The sequence below is a fragment of the Triturus cristatus genome, chromosome 6 (genome assembly GCF_964204655.1).
Source record: "Triturus cristatus chromosome 6, aTriCri1.1, whole genome shotgun sequence".
Classification (NCBI taxonomy): Eukaryota; Metazoa; Chordata; class Amphibia; order Caudata; family Salamandridae; genus Triturus; species Triturus cristatus.
The window spans coordinates 34,455,756-34,473,943 of NC_140589.1; the positions used below are offsets into that span (position 1 = coordinate 34,455,756).

At 45.9% G+C, this 18,188-nt stretch overlaps 1 protein-coding gene across 1 annotated transcript in view; it reads left to right on the forward strand.

Moving 5' to 3' along the window:
* LOC146813699 (uncharacterized) overlaps window positions 1–18,188 on the forward strand; it is a 616,738-nt gene that overhangs the window by 288,784 nt on the left and 309,766 nt on the right. The window contains exon 3 of the mRNA XM_085610187.1: window positions 13,636–13,826. Coding sequence (XP_085466313.1) covers window positions 13,636–13,826 — 191 coding nt within the window. The remainder of the gene's footprint in view (window positions 1–13,635; window positions 13,827–18,188) is intronic.

Sequence of the window (18,188 nt, forward strand, 5' to 3'; positions counted from 1 at the left end):
AGGATAAGAACAAATTTCACACTTGCTAGCGCATGGCTTCGCTAGACTCCAGTTAAGTTCTAGGCCCTTGACAAAGTAAGAATGCCCAGTGGTGGTAGAGAGTCACTGCCTAACGCTCGCGTTCCTGGTGATGGCCTTGCAAAACTGAGGGGAAGGCGTTGAAACGCATATTTTTGAAATGGTGATATATTCAAAAAGATTATATAGAGATAACTTGGGAGGAGGGCTAGATGTTTTGTCTCCCAAGAGTGCTTTCTCATTGCTCTCCTGCACGCTAGTGACCACTAATGTAAAAGAACCGATTATTAGTCACTCTTTATCTTTTTTTTCACACGTTCTACAGAACATGTTAATTCTATTTCTAGAAAATTGGGTAACTGGTTGGGGGGTTGAAACCCTACTCAAGCAGCAACTACAATCTCTGTCAAGGGGAAACGCATGCAAACTCCTAATTAAACTCTTATTACCCCTCTGATAGTTTGGCACAGAGCAGTCAGGCTTAACTTAGAGGCAATGTGTAAAGTATTTATGCAGCACTTCAAACAGTAATAACGTGAAAACACAACACAAGAAAAGTCCCACACCAATTTAGAACAACAGAGTAAACTATAATAAATTATTTGAGACCAAACGGACAAAAATCCAATCAGGAGAACCTGAGATGTGCAATTTTAAAGATTTAAGTGAAAATAGTGCCTAAAAACACAAAGCACCAAAAGTGATGATCTGGTCCTGCCATACCGGGATAAAGTCACAGTTCAGGCAAACCCTGATGAAACATGGGCCGGCTACAGAGACCAAGTTAGGCGCGGTAAACAAAAGTTCCTCAAATCCTGGTGCGCCGTCCGTGAGGTGTTGTTTTTTCAAGGCTTCACAAAATCCAGAATCGCTTCTGATGAAGTTGTACGGCGATACTCTGCAGGGCTTTCTGTCACTTTGTGTCAGTTCCAGTGAGATGTGCTGCGTAGCTTGGTGGGGCTTTGCGTCGGTTCCGATGGAGCTGGCAGCTGTGCGACGGGGCTTTGCATCACCCGGCGTTCATATCATAGTCCTCTCCAGGTCCAGAGGAGTACTGAAGAGTTGAGTCTGAGGGTCCCTTTACTGCTGCCCACTTTGAAGTAGGAGAAGGTTCTTGAGGTATCCACCCCCAGGGGTGCTTGGTATTTCCTGCCTCCCTGTCCTGGCTCCAGATTGTCTGAGGTCACAATAGACAAGAATTAAACCCTTTGTGAGTGTGCTCAGGCAGACTCTTTGTGATGTGTAAGTGTGGTAGGTTGCAGCTCCTGTCCCTCATCAAGTCAAAGGTGGCCAATCCTGCCCACATCTATGCTTCTTTGTCTCACTGTCTGGGAGCAATATATAAAGAACCAACTGCCAGATACACTTAGTCATATGACCCAGGACACAGGCTGCAGGCATCAAAAGGTTGGAATAAGAAAATGCCAACTTTCTAAAAGTGGTTCCTGTGGAATAATACTATCTGTTTTGATAATAGGATGCGCAATCGCAATGTAGAGGGCTTGAGTAATGTCAGAGGGGGAAGAAACCACATACACCAATGGTTCAGTATATCACAGTTATATTTATATTTTTCAAAAAAGAGAAAAGGATATATACAATGAGAAAAATAAAGAACATTTATGCGAGGTGTCCCAAGTGAAAACAGGAACCTAAGACAATAGTGAAAGTTGTGACAATTTTTACAAGGTTTTCAAAGTTCTAGACAAGTCGACCATTATCACACATATATAGGGTGAACAGCAACTCTATACAATGATATGTGCTGAGTAATGGTTCGCTTTCTCTTTGTTGGTGACGTTTCGACCCTCTACGTGGTGTGGGTTCTCATCAGGCCCTAGGGATGTAGGGACATCTGATGGTTGGAATGCTCAGCCGTGTGAGGAGTGTGTGCCACACGTGAGTGAAAGAACAAATGGTACTCACAATGGGATCCAGCCGGGTACCCAAGTGTGAGTGGGGGAAGGGGCTTGCAGTAAATAGGTAATGCAGCGTTTGAGATGTAGTTGATGGCACACTATAGCGGTAGTAGGCTGATAGTGTTGCAGGGAACTCTGAATCACGGTGTTCATGAGCGATCTGTTGATTCAGTACCGTCTTAATGCAGATGTAGGTGAGGCCATGACCTAATAATCACTTTCAAAAGGGGTAGATGAAAGGTATATTTGCAGCCGTCAATGTTGTTGACAAGATCCCGGATTTCAGTTGTAGAGATCCCCACAGCGCGTGACGGGCCAACGCGGGGATGGTAAAGCAGCGTAAGCAGAAAGAACCAACAGAGGTGGGAAAAGATGCAAGAGGGATGCAGAAAGGGGTAGGAGAGGTGCAGACAGAGGCAAGAGGGGTACAGAAAGAGGCAGGAGGGGTGCAGAAAGAGGAAGAGAACAGCAGAAAGAAGCAACATAGGTGCTGAAAGAGGCACGAAGAGTGCAGAAAGAGTCAAGACAGGTGAAGAAAGAAGGAACAGAGGTACAGAAAGGGGCAAGAGTGGTGCAGAAAGAGCGAAGAGAGGTGTAGAAAGAAGCAAGAGAGTTGCACAAAGAGGGAAGAGGGGTGCAAAAAGAAGCAAGTGAGGTGCAGAAAGAGGCAAGAGTCTTGCACAAAGAGGCAAGAGAGTTACAGAAAGAGGCAAGTGAAGTGCAGAAGGGGGCAAGAGAACTGCAGAAAGAGGCAATAGAGGTGCAGAAAGAGGCAAGTGAGGTCCAGAAAGAAGCAAGATAAGTGCAGAAAGAAGCAACAGAAGTGCAGAAAGAGGGAAGAGGGGTGGAGAGAGAGGCAAGAGGGATGCAGAAAGAAGCAAGACAGAAGCAGAAAGAAACAAAAGAAGTGCAGAAAGAAGGAACAGAGGTACAGAAAGAGGCAAAAAGGGTGCAGAAAGACGTAAGAGGGGTTCAGAAAGAAGAAAATGAGGTGCAGAAAGAGGCAACACACGTGCAGAAAGAGAGAAGAGAGGTGCAGAAAGTGCAAGAGATTTTCAGAAAGAGGCAAGAGAAGTGCAGAGAAAGAAAGAAACGTGTAGAAAGAAGCAACAGAAATGCAGAAAGAGGTAAGGCAGGCGCAGAGAGAAGCAAGAGTGGCTTGCACACCATTAGTACCAATTTAACACCCACATTTAGCAATAAGTAACTGGTGACCATTCTAGGTTTGCAAAGGGCCTTCCACCACGCTGTAACACTTGTCGCTGCATTTTTGGTAAAGTTTGAGCCGTTTGAGCTAGAAACAAGGCTTTTTTTGTAACAATCTGGATATTTGGGAGCAGATGATGAATTATGTGGCTAATGCAGAAAATGTATAATTGTGTGAAAGTCGGTGCAGCCAAACAGTCACATAATTCCAGTGGCCCTGCTCATACCTCTGACTAGGTCCACAAGTGCTCCTCAGTGATTCCTTCTTTTTTTGTCTCACTGAGTTCATATTTGAGCTTCAATGGAAACGAGGAAGACTAAACCTGAGGTTACCACTCCACAACACAGACTACCATACCACATAATTACTCTCCATAACACATAATCCCACTCTACATAATTCCTATTCACTAAATACCACATACTTTCTATCCACATAATCACACTGCACAACATACCACATAATTCCACTACACACAACGTACATTCACTCCACTCCAAAAAACATGAGTAAAAAAGTTTACATTTACAATGCCAATAGCACTAATTCTCACAAATGCGAAACCTATTATATTGCAAACACTTCTTTAACTATTAGTCGCATTTGCAGAGTGGTGGAGAAAGGGTGCTGCACCTCCAACCAGCGCTCAGGAATTCCGCTGCTGTAGAACTTACAGGAGGTACCAGGAGGGCTTCTTGGCCCCCAAAGTCCCCCAGAAGCAAATTGGACTTCATCCCCCATCCCGTAGTCTGCCAGGAGGTGCATTTGCAGAGTGGTGGAGAAAGGGGGCCATGGCCTCAGAAGATGTCTTACCAATCCCACTGCGTGGGACTTACTGGAGGTAACAAGAGAGGTAGTTGGCCCCCAAGGACATCCTTGGGGGCCAACTACCCCTCCTATTGCCTGGTCAATCTTCAAACAATCAAGGTACTATTTTTGTGATGAGGCACAATGCGTTTCAAACTTTTCAGTCCTTGCTTACGGACAAATTAATGACAATCACAGCGTGCCGCGCTTTATATCCATTGATTTGCATAACAATTGGGTTCATGTGAGCGTCCCAATGACTTCCTCATTGCTGCATTCTGGGATTGCGTTGGGCCTCTCAATAGAGCATTTATTTAATTAGTGGAGCTTGATAAAAACCTGACTGTCCACCCAAAGGGGTCTGCTTCCTATAGTACAGCACTGCCTGGAAACTCTCCGCAGCCTATGGGGATGTTGTAGACCAGCAGCAGTAGAATTTTTCACCAGAGAATGAAATCTTCTTGCTGTGGTCTCCTTCCCAAGCAGAAAGCAGGCTTTAATGCACTTTGACATGCTGCTGAGGGGAGTCTCATTGCTGAAATATTGCTGAGGCCGGAGCCCCAAAGCCCCACAGCAGTTGACACCTGTGTTCCTTACCTCCCATCGTTTGCCTGCCTCCTCTTTCTGGAGTATAACCTACACTAAGGCACTTGCCCATCTCCCTTAATCTCTGTTGTTGTATTTGTTCAAATTAACCATTAATCTCAGGGGCTCTGAGTAGCGTGCTACTCACCACGAAGCACTTGAAGGCCTCATGTACAGTAGAAAGCACTATATGAACACAATACAATCCACACACCTCTGGTACCTGGTGCCACTGCTGCTGCTGGACTATTGACAGGTACGGCCCTGCGAACAAGGGTGATGGGTTCACAGTATCACTCACCACGTTGGGTGGAAGGATCTAATTATTGACCTGATATGGTCACAGATGTCGTCGCAGTTGTGCTAATATAGCCGAGCCCGTGACAACCAGGGCTTACAAATTACAAAGTTTGTTAGTCTACTACTAGCCACTGCATGACGTGGTATCTGCCCAAAGGTCTTGGAACAGGTGATACTAACCAATAATGGTGTGGAGAATCCAGTGATAGATCCTCTATGCATTTATCCACGGACCAGGTCATCCCAGGGGATAGGGTGACTATGAGAGGGATGTATGTCGTTACAACGCATACTTTTACAACGCATGCACTTACAACGCATTTTTTACAACGCAACATCCACTACAACGCATTCCATTACATCGCATGACACTACAACGCATTTTTAAAAACTACCTTTACAACACATTCCATTACATCGCATCCTACCTTTACAACGCATACCATTACAACGCATAATATTACATTGAATTTAAGGTAAGTATTGGATAGTATAGGGGTAAAAATTACTATTATTACTCCAGGGGGTGCAACAGTAGGGTAAGTGTTGGATAGTATAGGGGTAAAAAATACTATTCTAACTCCAGGGGGTGCAACAGTAGGGTAACTGTTGGATAGTATAGGGGTAAAAATTACTATTCTTACTCCAGGGGGTGCAACAGTAGGGTAAATGTTGGATAGTATAGGGGTAAAAATTACTATTCTAACTCCAGGGGGTGCAACAGTAGGGTAAATGTTGGATAGTATGGGGGTAAAAATTACTATTCTAACTCCAGGGGGTGCAACAGTAGGGTAAGTGTTGGATAGTATGGGGGTAAAAATTACTATTCTAACTCCAGGGGGTGCAACAGTAGGGTAAGTGTTGGATAGAATGGGGGTAAAAATTACTATTCTAACTCCAGGGGGTGCAACAGTAGGGTAAGTGTTGGATAGTATGGGGGTAAAAATTACTATTCTAACTCCAGGGGGTGCAACAGTAGGGTAAGTGTTGGATAGTATGGGGTAAAAATTACTATTCTAACTCCAGGGGGTGCAACAGTAGGGTAAGTGTTGGATAGTATGGGGGTAAAAATTACTATTCTAACTCCAGGGGGTGCAACAGTAGGGTAAGTGTTGGATAGTGTAGGGGTTTTAATGTAATATTATGCATTGTAATGGTATGCGTTGTAAAGGTAGTATGCGATGTAATGGAATGCGTTGTAAAGGTAGTTTTTAAAAATGCGTTGTAGTGTCATGCGATGTGTTGGAATGCGTTGTAGTGGATGTTGCGTTGTAAAAATTGCGTTGTAAGTGTAGTGCGTTGTAATAGTTGCGTTGTAAAGGTTGTTCCCCCTATGAGAGAGACTACATTCATCAAGTCTTGGGGTCAAGATCAGATGGGGGCTGTAGAGAGAGGGGGTGCTCCAGGACACATTCCTTTGAGGACTTGTACTTTTAGGGGGTTGTTTGAAAAGACTTTGGGACCTTTTGGCTGGGGTGAGTTACAGATGAACTTGCTTGGTTCACTGACACAGTTCTCAGAATGCCCATCACCTGTTCACTGGATCGAGAAACTAACACCACTTGAATATGTCCGCTTGATCTTGGCTCTACTCCTAGGGTGTCTCTTTATTGAGTGCAGTGGGTAATCGTTCAATGTGGGTGGCTCAGCTTAGTGTCCACACACGGTAGTACATTAATAATCCTAGAACATTCGCAACTCTTCACGATATCTTCAGTATTTTTGGACCTGCTTTGACCCTGTCACTTCAGAGGAGATGCCTGAAGAATTTGAGATTTGGTTTCCTCGGCTAATATTCCTTAGACTAGGTGAAAACACAAGAACACACTTGAGGACAGGGTGCACAGTATGGAAAGTAAAGAATCCAGAGAGGATCCAAAGTGATGTCCATCTGGGGAGGAGTAACAGAAACCTGGGAGAGAGAAGGTCACCATGCATAGAGAGGCCTGCAGAAATTAGAAGAAAGGAGAGAGAAGATAGGTGACAGGGCAGTCTTAGTTGTAAGCTCAGGTGTGTTGCTCGAATATGAATTTACCTTATATAAATGAAAAGACAATAAGCATTTGGCAAAACAGTAACATGTTGGTTTAATTAAACGCTGCAGCTCTGAGAGCCTGGAAAGAGTGTGTTGGCTTAAAATCTCTTGGTGTTCAAAGTTTTGGCTGCTGTTACATACAGTTGATGAGGTGCAATTAAACCATTTTCTACATTCAAAAAAACATTTCAGTTGTAAATCAACAAGCGAGGGCATCTGGGGCACAGATGGCTTTCGCCCTCATGGAAAGCTAGCCAGTGTGTATGGGGCCGATTCACAGAACTAACTCAAGGCAAAATCCTAAACTTACTACTTTTGGTATTCACAGAAGTTAGGATTTTGTCTTAAGTTTGTCTTAAGACAAACTTAAGACAGACTTAAGACAGACTTAAGACAGTCTTAAGACAGTCTTAAGACAGACTTAAGACAAACTTAAGACAAACTTAAGACAGACTTAAGACAGACTTAAGACAGACTTAAGACAAACTTAAGACAAAATCCTAACTTCTGTGAATACCAAAAGTAGTAAGTTTAGGATTTTGTCTTAAGTTAGTTCTGTGAATCGGGCCCTATGTGTCCAGATGTCCGGCATGAGGAGCTCATGATCACTACATGTGGTGTGCCTGTCGTGTCCTCATTGGTTGAGTGTACCTATCTATGGGCCCGATTCACAGAACTAACTTAAGACAAAATCCTAAACTTACTACCATTTAGGACTCCTACTTGCCTTCTGTGAATACCGAAAGTCTTAAAATTAGGATTTTTCTCAATTTAGGAGTCGGAAAGTTAGGACTCCTAACTTTAGGACTCCTAAATGCCTTCTGTGAATGCCGAAAGCCTTAAAATTAGTATTTTTCTCAGTTTAGTAGTAGTAAAGTTAGGAATCCTAACTTTACGACTACTAAATTGAGAAAAATTCTAATTTTAAGACTTTCGGCATTCACAGAAGGCATTTATGAGTCGTAAAGTTAGGACTCCTAACTTCTGTGAATACCGAAGTGAGTAAGTGTCTTCTGTGAATACCAAAATGAGTAAGTGCCTTCTGTGAATACGAAAATGGTAGCAAGTTTAGGATTTGTCTTAAGTTAGTTCTGTGAATCAGGCCCTATAAATTTTATGTGGCTTTGTAGTATTTCTGGCGAAAGCAAGCCTTTGGCCAAACGGGTTTTATTGAAGCCAATTATCTCAGACTTGTTTGTGGTACAACTATTTATCTGTAGAATCGATCAGGGTTTTCCCAGGGTGCGTGTTTGTCTTTGGTTTATGGGGGACCCCACCTGTGACCTGCTACTCGATAGGGATGGGCATCAGTTGCAGGACCTGCCTGACCACATATCTCTGGCTTTGGGTTGATGGAGATGTCACCTTGGTTGAATCTGACTGCAATGAAAGATAATATGGCAGCCACTGGTGTCATTGTTATCGACATTATCAACATTACACATACAGTGGTCATCTTGTACATTGCTTCGGTCCAAACGTACATTGTCATTTGTTTTATTGCCTACAATAATATTATCGTACGAGCATGGATTATTACATACAATGGTATCACTATTGTTGATGTCGGCACGGCTGTGCAGGCACTAGTTACGGTATACATTGACATTGCATTGACCGGGAATCTGTGGGCACAAGCTATGGCATGCATTCACATTGGATTTACTGATATTGCCATTGTCGGGCCTTCACATATCATGGTATCACTGTCATCGTATTCACCCAGTCCATCCTTCTCATTGATGGAAACCATTAAAGGGGCATGTGAGGGTGCTGTGCGGAGTGGTTCGGTGGGGTGAAACCATTGTCTTGGGATTTCAGGCTCATATGTTGCATGTTTTGCTGGAAGCCATTGTATAAGGTGTGGGGATCTGGTAAAGCATGTTTCAGTGGTGAACACCATTGAGTGTGGATGAAAGGTTCACACGCAGCTTGATTTATTGAGTGAAATACCTGCACCGGCATGTGTGGCACGGTTCAGTGGATAAAAACATTGCATGTAATTATAAGCCTTGTGTAGCTAAAGCCATTGATTCACCAGGCAATGGGGTTTCGGTAAATCTCGACATCGCCAGGGTTCACCCCTTCGCAGAGAAGGGGAGGTCCACCATTACCAGTGGGACGTGACACGACCATGTGAAAGACACGCTGTTTTCTTATCCTCGGACTCCATCCCCAGGTCCAATTACTGGAGCCTCTTCTGGGCACATGATTAACTTGCAAGGTCTACAGTTTTCTCATTTTCGGTTATTACTGGATAATGAATTGGCACATTTATCTTACTTGAGGCAAATGTGAAGAACTTACCAAATGTTGGGAGGTTACCATGTTGCACGATTATCTTAAAGTAGGAATGATTGTCCACAATCAGGAAATGGAGCCCAGCTCTGTAAGGCCACCTTTTAATATACTAGCAATAACAGCTGTTTCTTGAACTGGGAGATAGGATGCCGATCCTGTGGTTAATGTTATGTTATGTTATTTGGTTCTTGGTATAGCTCTCGACCCCGAAGGGACATTTCAGTGCTGTCACCGGCAGCTAGATGAACCAAGGCAGCATTAAAACAGCCAGGTCTTAAGAAGTTTTTTTTAAATCAGGCAGACTGGTGCATGACCTGTTTTTTTCAGGTGTGATGGTGGCGTGGGCCAGAGGCTGGTTACCCAGTGAAGTGATAGCAGGTACAAGAAGAGGAGATAGAGTTGCAATGATAGGTGGAGGGCACAGATCAGAGTGGTGCGGGAGGGCAGGTTTTGCTCTAGCTAGCACATTAAGCACCTGAGATTGAGAAATTGGCCTGAAACTTTCAAGTACTACCAAAGCAGTATTCATGGTGAGTCAGTTGAGCATGGGTAAGTTAAATAATCAGCCGTGGGAGGAAAGTTACGATAGATGTTCCCTATTTTGGTTTGGAAATGGCTAGCTAAGGTGTCGCAAGGTTAATGCAACCCGTGCCTTGCAACAGTCAGCAGAGAGGGGTTTTATCAAGAGAAAAACATACCATAGGTGCACATTTACTAGCTCTGAAAGTAAAGACTGGCTGATTGTTTTGGTAAAAAGGGATAACTGAGAAAGATGAGGAGATATTTGTGTGAACATAAAAATGGAAACGTTGCGTTTTTAGGTCTGGCACTAGCCGAGACCTTTTGTTTGCACCCCAAAGAATCCTATTAAAACATGTGCATAGAGGGGACTTCATTCACCTCTCTCCATCCATTGGTCTCTTGTATTGTCCTTCACATTTTAGTTCCTCGCACCTCAGTACACAGCATGAGGCAGTCGGCCAGCTACTTCGTCACTGACTCTCCTCAGTATGAGTGACAGCATTGCGTCTCCGCCTCCGCACTATGGGGGTGATTACGATGACGTAACAATCACCACCACCGCCACGGCGGTGGAGACCGTCATGCCATCGTAACGTGAATTACCCACCGCCACATTACGATGGCGGTGGGTATCGCAGCGGACGGAAAGTTCCTCTACCGCTTTTCTGCCGGTCGGCAATCGTTACGATTGCCGGCCGGGCGTAGCTGGGGATCATATATGGTGATGGTGCCTAGCAGGCACTGCCATCCATATTATGATGTGCGTGTTTTCAAAGCCTTTCCATGACGGCGATGCCGCCATGGAGAGGCTGGAGGAGATTTCCTTTGGGGGCCCGTTGCGAGCCCCCGGAGGTGTGGGGGGGTGCACTTGCCTGCCACGTTGTGCATGGAAATGCACAACATGGCAATTTACCATTGCGGCGGGTGCTGCAGCCAGCCGCACTCCACGCAATGTTGAAATGCCAGATGCGACCGCCACGGTGGCGGTCGCATCATAATCAGGGATGTGGGACTGCCGCGTGGCAGGCGAGCGGTCCCATTCCCGCTAGGATGGCGGGCAAACCCAGGTCTGCTTGCCATCCTAATAGGCCCCTATGTGATCTCCCCCGCATTAAGTAGTGCACTTCAGTGCCACTACTTCGAGACAGAGTTGCTCTTTATTAACATTTGTTTTAAAGTTTGTTTTTATGCGAGTGTGGGCACCTCCATGCAGACTGCAATAGAACACTCGTTCACTTTAATGTGCATGACATCCATTGCTTTACTCTTGCGAGAGCAGGTGACGCGCGTGCTCGCATTTGCAAATGTACACAAGTAAGTGAAAGTCACGGCACCAAGGAGGATGGCCTTTCCCAGAGTCCTCCAGGAGCCACTTTGCCCAACATCCCAGTGGTTTCTAGGGTCTCAGAAGTAGATACTGCAGCGGGACAGTTAAGTTGGTGTTTAGGAGCCGGGGTGGTCCTCAGAAGAGGGTCATCTTTTCAAAGGCTGCTACAGAATGGTTGTCGGCCCACATTTTCTTCCTGCTCAGAACTTGCTGAATGTTTTACAAGTATGAAAAAATATAAGCAAAAACTCTTTGTTTCTCTCTGCATTAATAGTGCATCACATGAAAAACATCTGCTTCTCACTAAACCTAAATTACAATTATTTCTTAGTTTTCGTCGTAGAGAAGCGCGTTTGTCCATATTCATTTAATGCCCCATTTGGTCAATATATTTTGAACATAGTATTTCCTGCATCCATTGTTTATTTGTTGAATATCCCAAATTGGTCACAAAATGATATTGCATAAAATGCAATTGACAGCTGCAGAAGACTGAACTAAAGAGGTAAAATATATTGACTTCCATGTTCACCCCCTCTATCCAAGAGCAAAATGATCTGAGCTGCTAATTTCTGACCAGAAGGACTCAGACAGTCAACCTATCTTCATGCTCATCAGAGGCCTGAGAATTCACCTGCAGAGTACATCAAGAACTGTCACTCATCCCCACCCTCTGCTACGTCTGCATGGCCTCACTGGCCAACATAATCCTTGCCCACAACATCAACATCCTCTCCTACGTAGATGACACACAACTCTGTCCCCTTTGGATAAATCCCCCAAAACAAGGAACAACTTCACCACCTGGGTGACCAAAGTGGCCACCTGGATGAAGGCCACCTGTCTCAAACTGTACATCAAGAAGACAGAATAGGCGCTCTCCAGAAAGGAGGCCTTGCTGCGGGACTCCACCTGCAACCTCAGACCAACTCCCACCCCCAGCCCCAACATCAGCATCATCATCGATAAGCTGGACATGACTGCCCAGGTGACACTGTCACTGTGTCCTATTTCCACTGCTGAACTGTCGCACTGCTGTCCACATTTTGAAGATGCTGACAAAAATCTACAAGTGGCTATCAGACAACACCAGAAAAACATCACCCAAGCCATCATCACCAGCTGGCTGGACTGTGACTTTCTTTATACAGAAATCTTCAAACGCCTCCCGAGAAGACGGCAAACTGTCCAGAAAACGGCTCCTGATACACAGACATGCACGGTTCAAGCTCCTCATCCACATATACCAGGCACCACACAACACAGGCCCAGCCTACATGACCAGCCGTATACACTTCATCAACCATCCAGGCATCTCCGCTCCACAGGACTCCTACAAGCACACATCCCATGCGTTCACAGCAGCAGAACCGGGGGTTGAGCCTTTTCTTACATTGCTGCAGGCCTGGCTCTCCACCCGGTCCTATAGGGACCCTCACCCACTTGCACAGTGCCAGCATACCCTCATGAGCTATACAAATACTCATCACATAACATGGATAACAGCGTTAGTTACAGGAGTTTATCAGCCAGTTCTCTTCCTCCATTGGTTGGTTGTTGTGTCATTCACATGTTTCTTTCGCCCACTGCAGCATGCATCATGAGGCAAAGGGTCAGCCCACTTCACCCATTGGCTGACTTCCCTGTGAGTTATGGCACGCTCCCCTTTCACAAGGAGCACTTCCTCACACAAAGTAGTTCCCTTCAGTGCCAGAGACCACTATGCTAATATGTGTTTTTTTAAGATCAAAAAGTATTTTTGCTTTTCAGCATATTTTATTTTTAACTAACGAGGGCGGGCTAATGCTCCAACAGTGAACTTTTGCAAAAACCTTGAGAGAACAAAATACAAATTGCCAAACCCAGACCTTTCGGCTTTGCCAATGCTTGTTTTGCTTTGCTCTCCCACTTCATCTACCTCCTCGACCAAGGTGGCAAGCATTCCTAATCTTCTCCCCTCCTCCCCCTTCTAGTGCAAGTATCCCTCACCTGAGCCTCCAGGTGCATGATGAAAATAAACACACTTCTCCTTCGGGGCAGAAATGGCGGAAGGTATTGTTTTCGAGTCTGACGTGTTATCTGTAGTTCCTCGTTAATGAGCTATCAGTGAGATCGGATGTCTGGTAATCAGGGCCTTTGTTCGCCTCTGCCTGGTGAGTGTGGGATGGAATGGTTGGTCAACATGTACATTTTAAAGGTTATGGCCAGTGCCTCCATTTGGAGTGCTGCTGGCGCCCTACACAGGCTCTACCACACCTAACTCTGAGGCCCTGAGGCTGCACCTCAGAGGTGGGGGCCACCCCTGCCCCTCGGGGATGTGGCCCTGAGTGCACAGTGCACGTGAGGCTCATGTCACATGTGGCACAGCATCACGGCACCAGATGATGCTTTCACTGAGTGGGTCTGGGCACAGCCCTCAACAGCCTGCAGCGATGCCATTGGTCCTACAGGCTTCCATGTTACTTTAAACGCCCACCGCATGTTCATTATATTAACGTGTGATGGAATAGCGCTTAGTGGCCTCTTTACGTCTTCCAATAGCTAACCTGAATATCTGAGGTGTGCAGATGGTCTGGTGCTTGCAGATTCTAACACATGGCTTTTGGTGTTTCAGGCCTTCCCAGTCAGACTGTGCTATGACCCCCTCTTGGGGAAAGTGAAGGAGCTGGACGGGTTCCTGCTAGAGCCGGCTTCTGGGCGCCAAGAGCAGAGGATCGGACTTTCCCATTACTATGGAGCGGGCGAGGTGGAGAGGGAGAGGACGTTGCATTGGCTGAAGAAGGAGCGGTTCCCTCCCTTTAAAAGGTCAGTACACTCATTTGAACAGGCTTTGGTAGCCAGGCAACCAGGTGCTGCACCACCCAATGTACTCACTGTGTTTTCACACCACACTTGCCCACCTCCAATGACTTGTCACCATTTAGTCAAACATTAGATATATTTACACATCAACGAGAGGTGACCAAAAAAGAATATCAGGAGTAATGACAGAAGTCAACATAAACAACACAAACCAATCCTATGCTTGTGTGTACTCTTTTATTTGTGCTTTATTCTTCACCAGTAGGCAGAAAGATGCAGCCAACGCGTTTCGCCAGCACAAGGCTTCATCAGGGCCATGTAAACCGGCAGTGGTCACCAATTTTGGGCCATACAATTGCTAAAACTAATCCTATAGTTTGAAGTAATCTGTTAATGTGACGTGTAGCTCTTGTGATCTGATAGACAGTTGTAGATTCCTTACCTTAGAATTTCCCCCAGACGTCAGTCTGGATCCGGAATATATCTCTTCCAGACACATTGTTACCGAAGTTAAGCAACTTTTGTTCAGCTATACCAGTAAAACGTCAAAATAAAAGTCCAAACAAAAATGTCTCTCAAAATAATCCCATTTTTGAAAAACATGAGATCAGTCAAAGAAGGGTAATTAGTCCAAACATTGAGCAGTAAAAACATTACACCGGGTTCGGCCTTGTAAGGCAGCCGCCAGCCAGGTCGGGCGTGCAGTCAAAGAATGACTCCTTTACTCTGGTTTCTCCTTTAAATTGGGAGGCTTGCGTTTATCATGCTTCTCTCCATTGAGGAGGCGATGCTGGTGCAGATCGGGGTGTACAAATTCTCCCTACTTCCACGGATAGAGTAATTTCACAGATACACGCACATACACTCATCATACACTTGGGCCCAATTTACTAACATACACTCAAATACTCTACCAGCATTGAACCTGTGGAAAAGAAACTCCTAAACACCCTGCATCTACACTGAGATCGATAAGACCTAATTGTAACTGTCCTGAGTCATGATCTAAACAATCTATACAACAATAATCAAAATAGAGTACTCAATAATTGACAAGAAATAACCACCAACACTGTATTTAAAATTATGATACTTTATCTAAAATTAGTCAAGAAATCAATCAGAGTAAATCATTATTCTCATAATTACCTATTCTAGCTAAATGTCAGAATGGGTCAGGACAGGTCTCTCAGTAGAAGTCTCCCGAGTCGCCGTCCTCACTGCATCGATCCTCACCAACGCAGATTTGGGAAGAAGTGGCATAAGACCCTCTCTAGGCTAACAATATTTATAATAAATTTAACAAAAGAAGGCAACATAAAATGTTTTAGATATCCGCTGAACCGCTGAGCAGAGCGAGCAGGAAAGGATGTAGCATCGCTACATTTGGAAAATCTCCGCTCAGAAAAATCACAAAAATAAAAAAGACGGAAGACGGAACTAAAATTTTCAAATGTATCTCTTCATGTTCATATTTCCTCGGAACCAGCATTGTGATCACAAAGTTCATTGTGGCTCCTTTGTCCTCCAAGGTTACTCAGATGCACTTGGATGTTCGCCCAGAGCTGCTGTCCTCACGGAAAACTTTTAAACCAGGCGAAGACTGTGGTCAGATGACTCTCGACCATGTTCAGCAAGGCCTTCTCATCAAAGTTCAGTTACTCGAATGCAGGCTTTAAACGGCAGCCATTTTTTTACTAGGCCAAAACGTACCATCTTAATTAAAAGAGACAAAAACAACGTTACCACAGCATAGTGATTAAACAGTGTTAACCCCACTAATACCCTTATGTGTATGTAATTATCTAGCCTTTGCAACACAGAAAAGCATTAGTACACGACATTTCAAAAGCGTTTTGTGCTTTAAAATAAACAGCACTCAGCAACGTTTATTTAATAAAACATGCACATTATTAGTAAGCAATACGAACGCATTCCCACGTCTCGTTTTCTTTTGTTAATTCGTATTGATTAGTCAGAACATTTACACGAAACGAATAATTAATAATTAAAAATTAATAATTTTATTTTCGACAAATAGACAAACCAGAGCTTAAAAACCCAATAGATTTTCAACGAAAAACTCTGCTCCAGCAATGCAACAAATAATTGTTCTTCCCTTTCTCTAAAAATGCAAATGCATGAACTTAACTCTATTCCCTGCCTTCAATACACGATGAATGTACGGCTGGTCCCTACCTTCATTAAACTTTGAGTGTACGTACCCTGTCCTTACCTTTAATTGAACAGTACCTGAATGTACAAAGAATGCAGAATAGTGGCGCACTCATCATGTATGACTTCCTTCACCCACATCTGTTTGGGTCCGTTTGGTATGTCCATTAACACATCATAGTATATGTAACACTCTTATTACTTACATGGATTAGAGCAGATGCCCCTGAAATCATTAACAACTTCAAACATTCAGGTGATCGATGTTTTATTTTTACTTCAAATCAATATCAGAAAGAATAACTCATCAAATCTTCAATCTACATACAGTCTTGTCAGTCCCTTGATTGCAAGTACAATTGTTTAGCGAGGAATTGTAGATATGTTGCTGATATTTCCTCATGGAGGGTCTCAGCCAACACGTTTCATCCCTTATGAGACTTCCTCAAGGCTAAATTTAGATAGAATATCTCCAGCCAGTAAGTAAGGGTTACGCACATGTTCAATGTTGAGAAATAAGATATCCAGGCTCATTGAAGCTTGTCAATACTGCACATTCAAAAAGAATGATGTAAATTAAACTTTACTAGCTGTGCAATCCAAAAGCACGTACGCAGCTTTTAATAGACTATGAATGTACGTCTGGTCCCTACTGTTAATAGACTACAAATGTACCCGTGTCCCTGCCACTGCAAGATAGTGCTTGACTGCTCCTCTGCTGCCTTTTTAAGCTTCAGACTGTTTGAACCCAGTACTGTGGTGGCAGTGAGAATCAAAGGATGTGATGGTTAGCTGACAGTACGAGATAAGATTGTTGATCTGGACTCAAACAGTCAAGGACCAATTTTTACACAGACTCTTCACAAATGCGTGGGTGCATTCACCCAAGACACCACCTCCATGGAAGCCTGTAGATCCTCTCAGTTGAGAAGCTGCCCTCACCGATCCACACCTTCCTGTATCACAGGGTTTGTGTTGCGTTTTGCTGTAACAATGAACTGGGATGGGGGCGTGGCTTGGCAGCTGACGGGCATGGACGCGTGAGCGACGAGCTCCGCATCCAGCCTAGCAACTGATCCTGAAACGAGTGTCCCCCCAGCGGTCTGACGCTCCCGGAGGGCTCCCCCTGCCACCTCGGGACCCCTGGAGCAGCCGGACGGAGTGGAACGCAGCGCAGTGGGCGGACGCGGCGCCAGAGAAGCGGCGGAGGCGGGCGGCCGCCGGCCATCTTGGGCGGCCTCTGAGAGGACGGGAAGCAGCGGTCCACAGTGCTGGAGGAGCGGGCCGGAAGTGAGGCTGCATCGGCCGTGGGCGCCGGAAGTGCCGGCCTGGCCCTGCTGGTCGGAGAGTGGCGGCGGGGCTCGCCCTCAGAGCGGAGCCCGGGGCTGGGATGCCAGCAGTAGAGTGACCCAGCGGCGGTGGCTGAGCTGCAGGGCAGCGGCGACACGGCGGACGGCACTGGGCTTGTGTCGGTAGAGGAGGGCCTGGAACTGGAGAGCCCGCAGTGAGACGCCACGTGTTTAGTGGGCCAACGCGGTGGGTGCAGTGACCCCTTGGAGGTAGCGGCTTGACTGGCCACAGGCAGCGGACGTGCAGTCCTGGCTTCTGGGTGGTGCGACAGTCCCGACGTCCCTCGGAGGACAGTGGAGAGGACCGGACAAGGCCCCGGACACAGCAGCTCTAGAGACGGCTGGTGGCCCCCCCCGCCGAGGCACCCGGTGAGAGGCAGGAGGGCGCTGGTTCCCTGGTGGACCGAAGGCTCGGTGGAGCAGGCCCAGGAGGCCGATGAGGGGGTGCACTGCCCGCAGGTCTGGTGAGCGGGCCTGGAGGCCGCCTGGGGGGGGCCTCTCGGAAGCACCGCCTGGCCGGGAGCATGGGCAAGCCGCGACTCAAGCCGGGAGGGCATTCGGTGGAGGCGGCGGGGGACCCTACCGATGGCGGCAAGGGTGGCACTGGCGCCGACTCTGCGGCGGGCCTACAGCAGCGACAGCTCGACCAAATCTTACAGGCCATAGCGGACACAAAAACGGCGCTACAGAATGATATCGCCCAGGTATCCTCGGACCTGGGGCTGCTCCGGGCGGATCACAGGAAGTTGGTGGACAGGGTCAAGACCACGGAGGACAGGATGGACCTGGTGGAGCCAGCGCAGAAGGTATTGGAGGATCAGACAGCGGATCTCCTACGGCG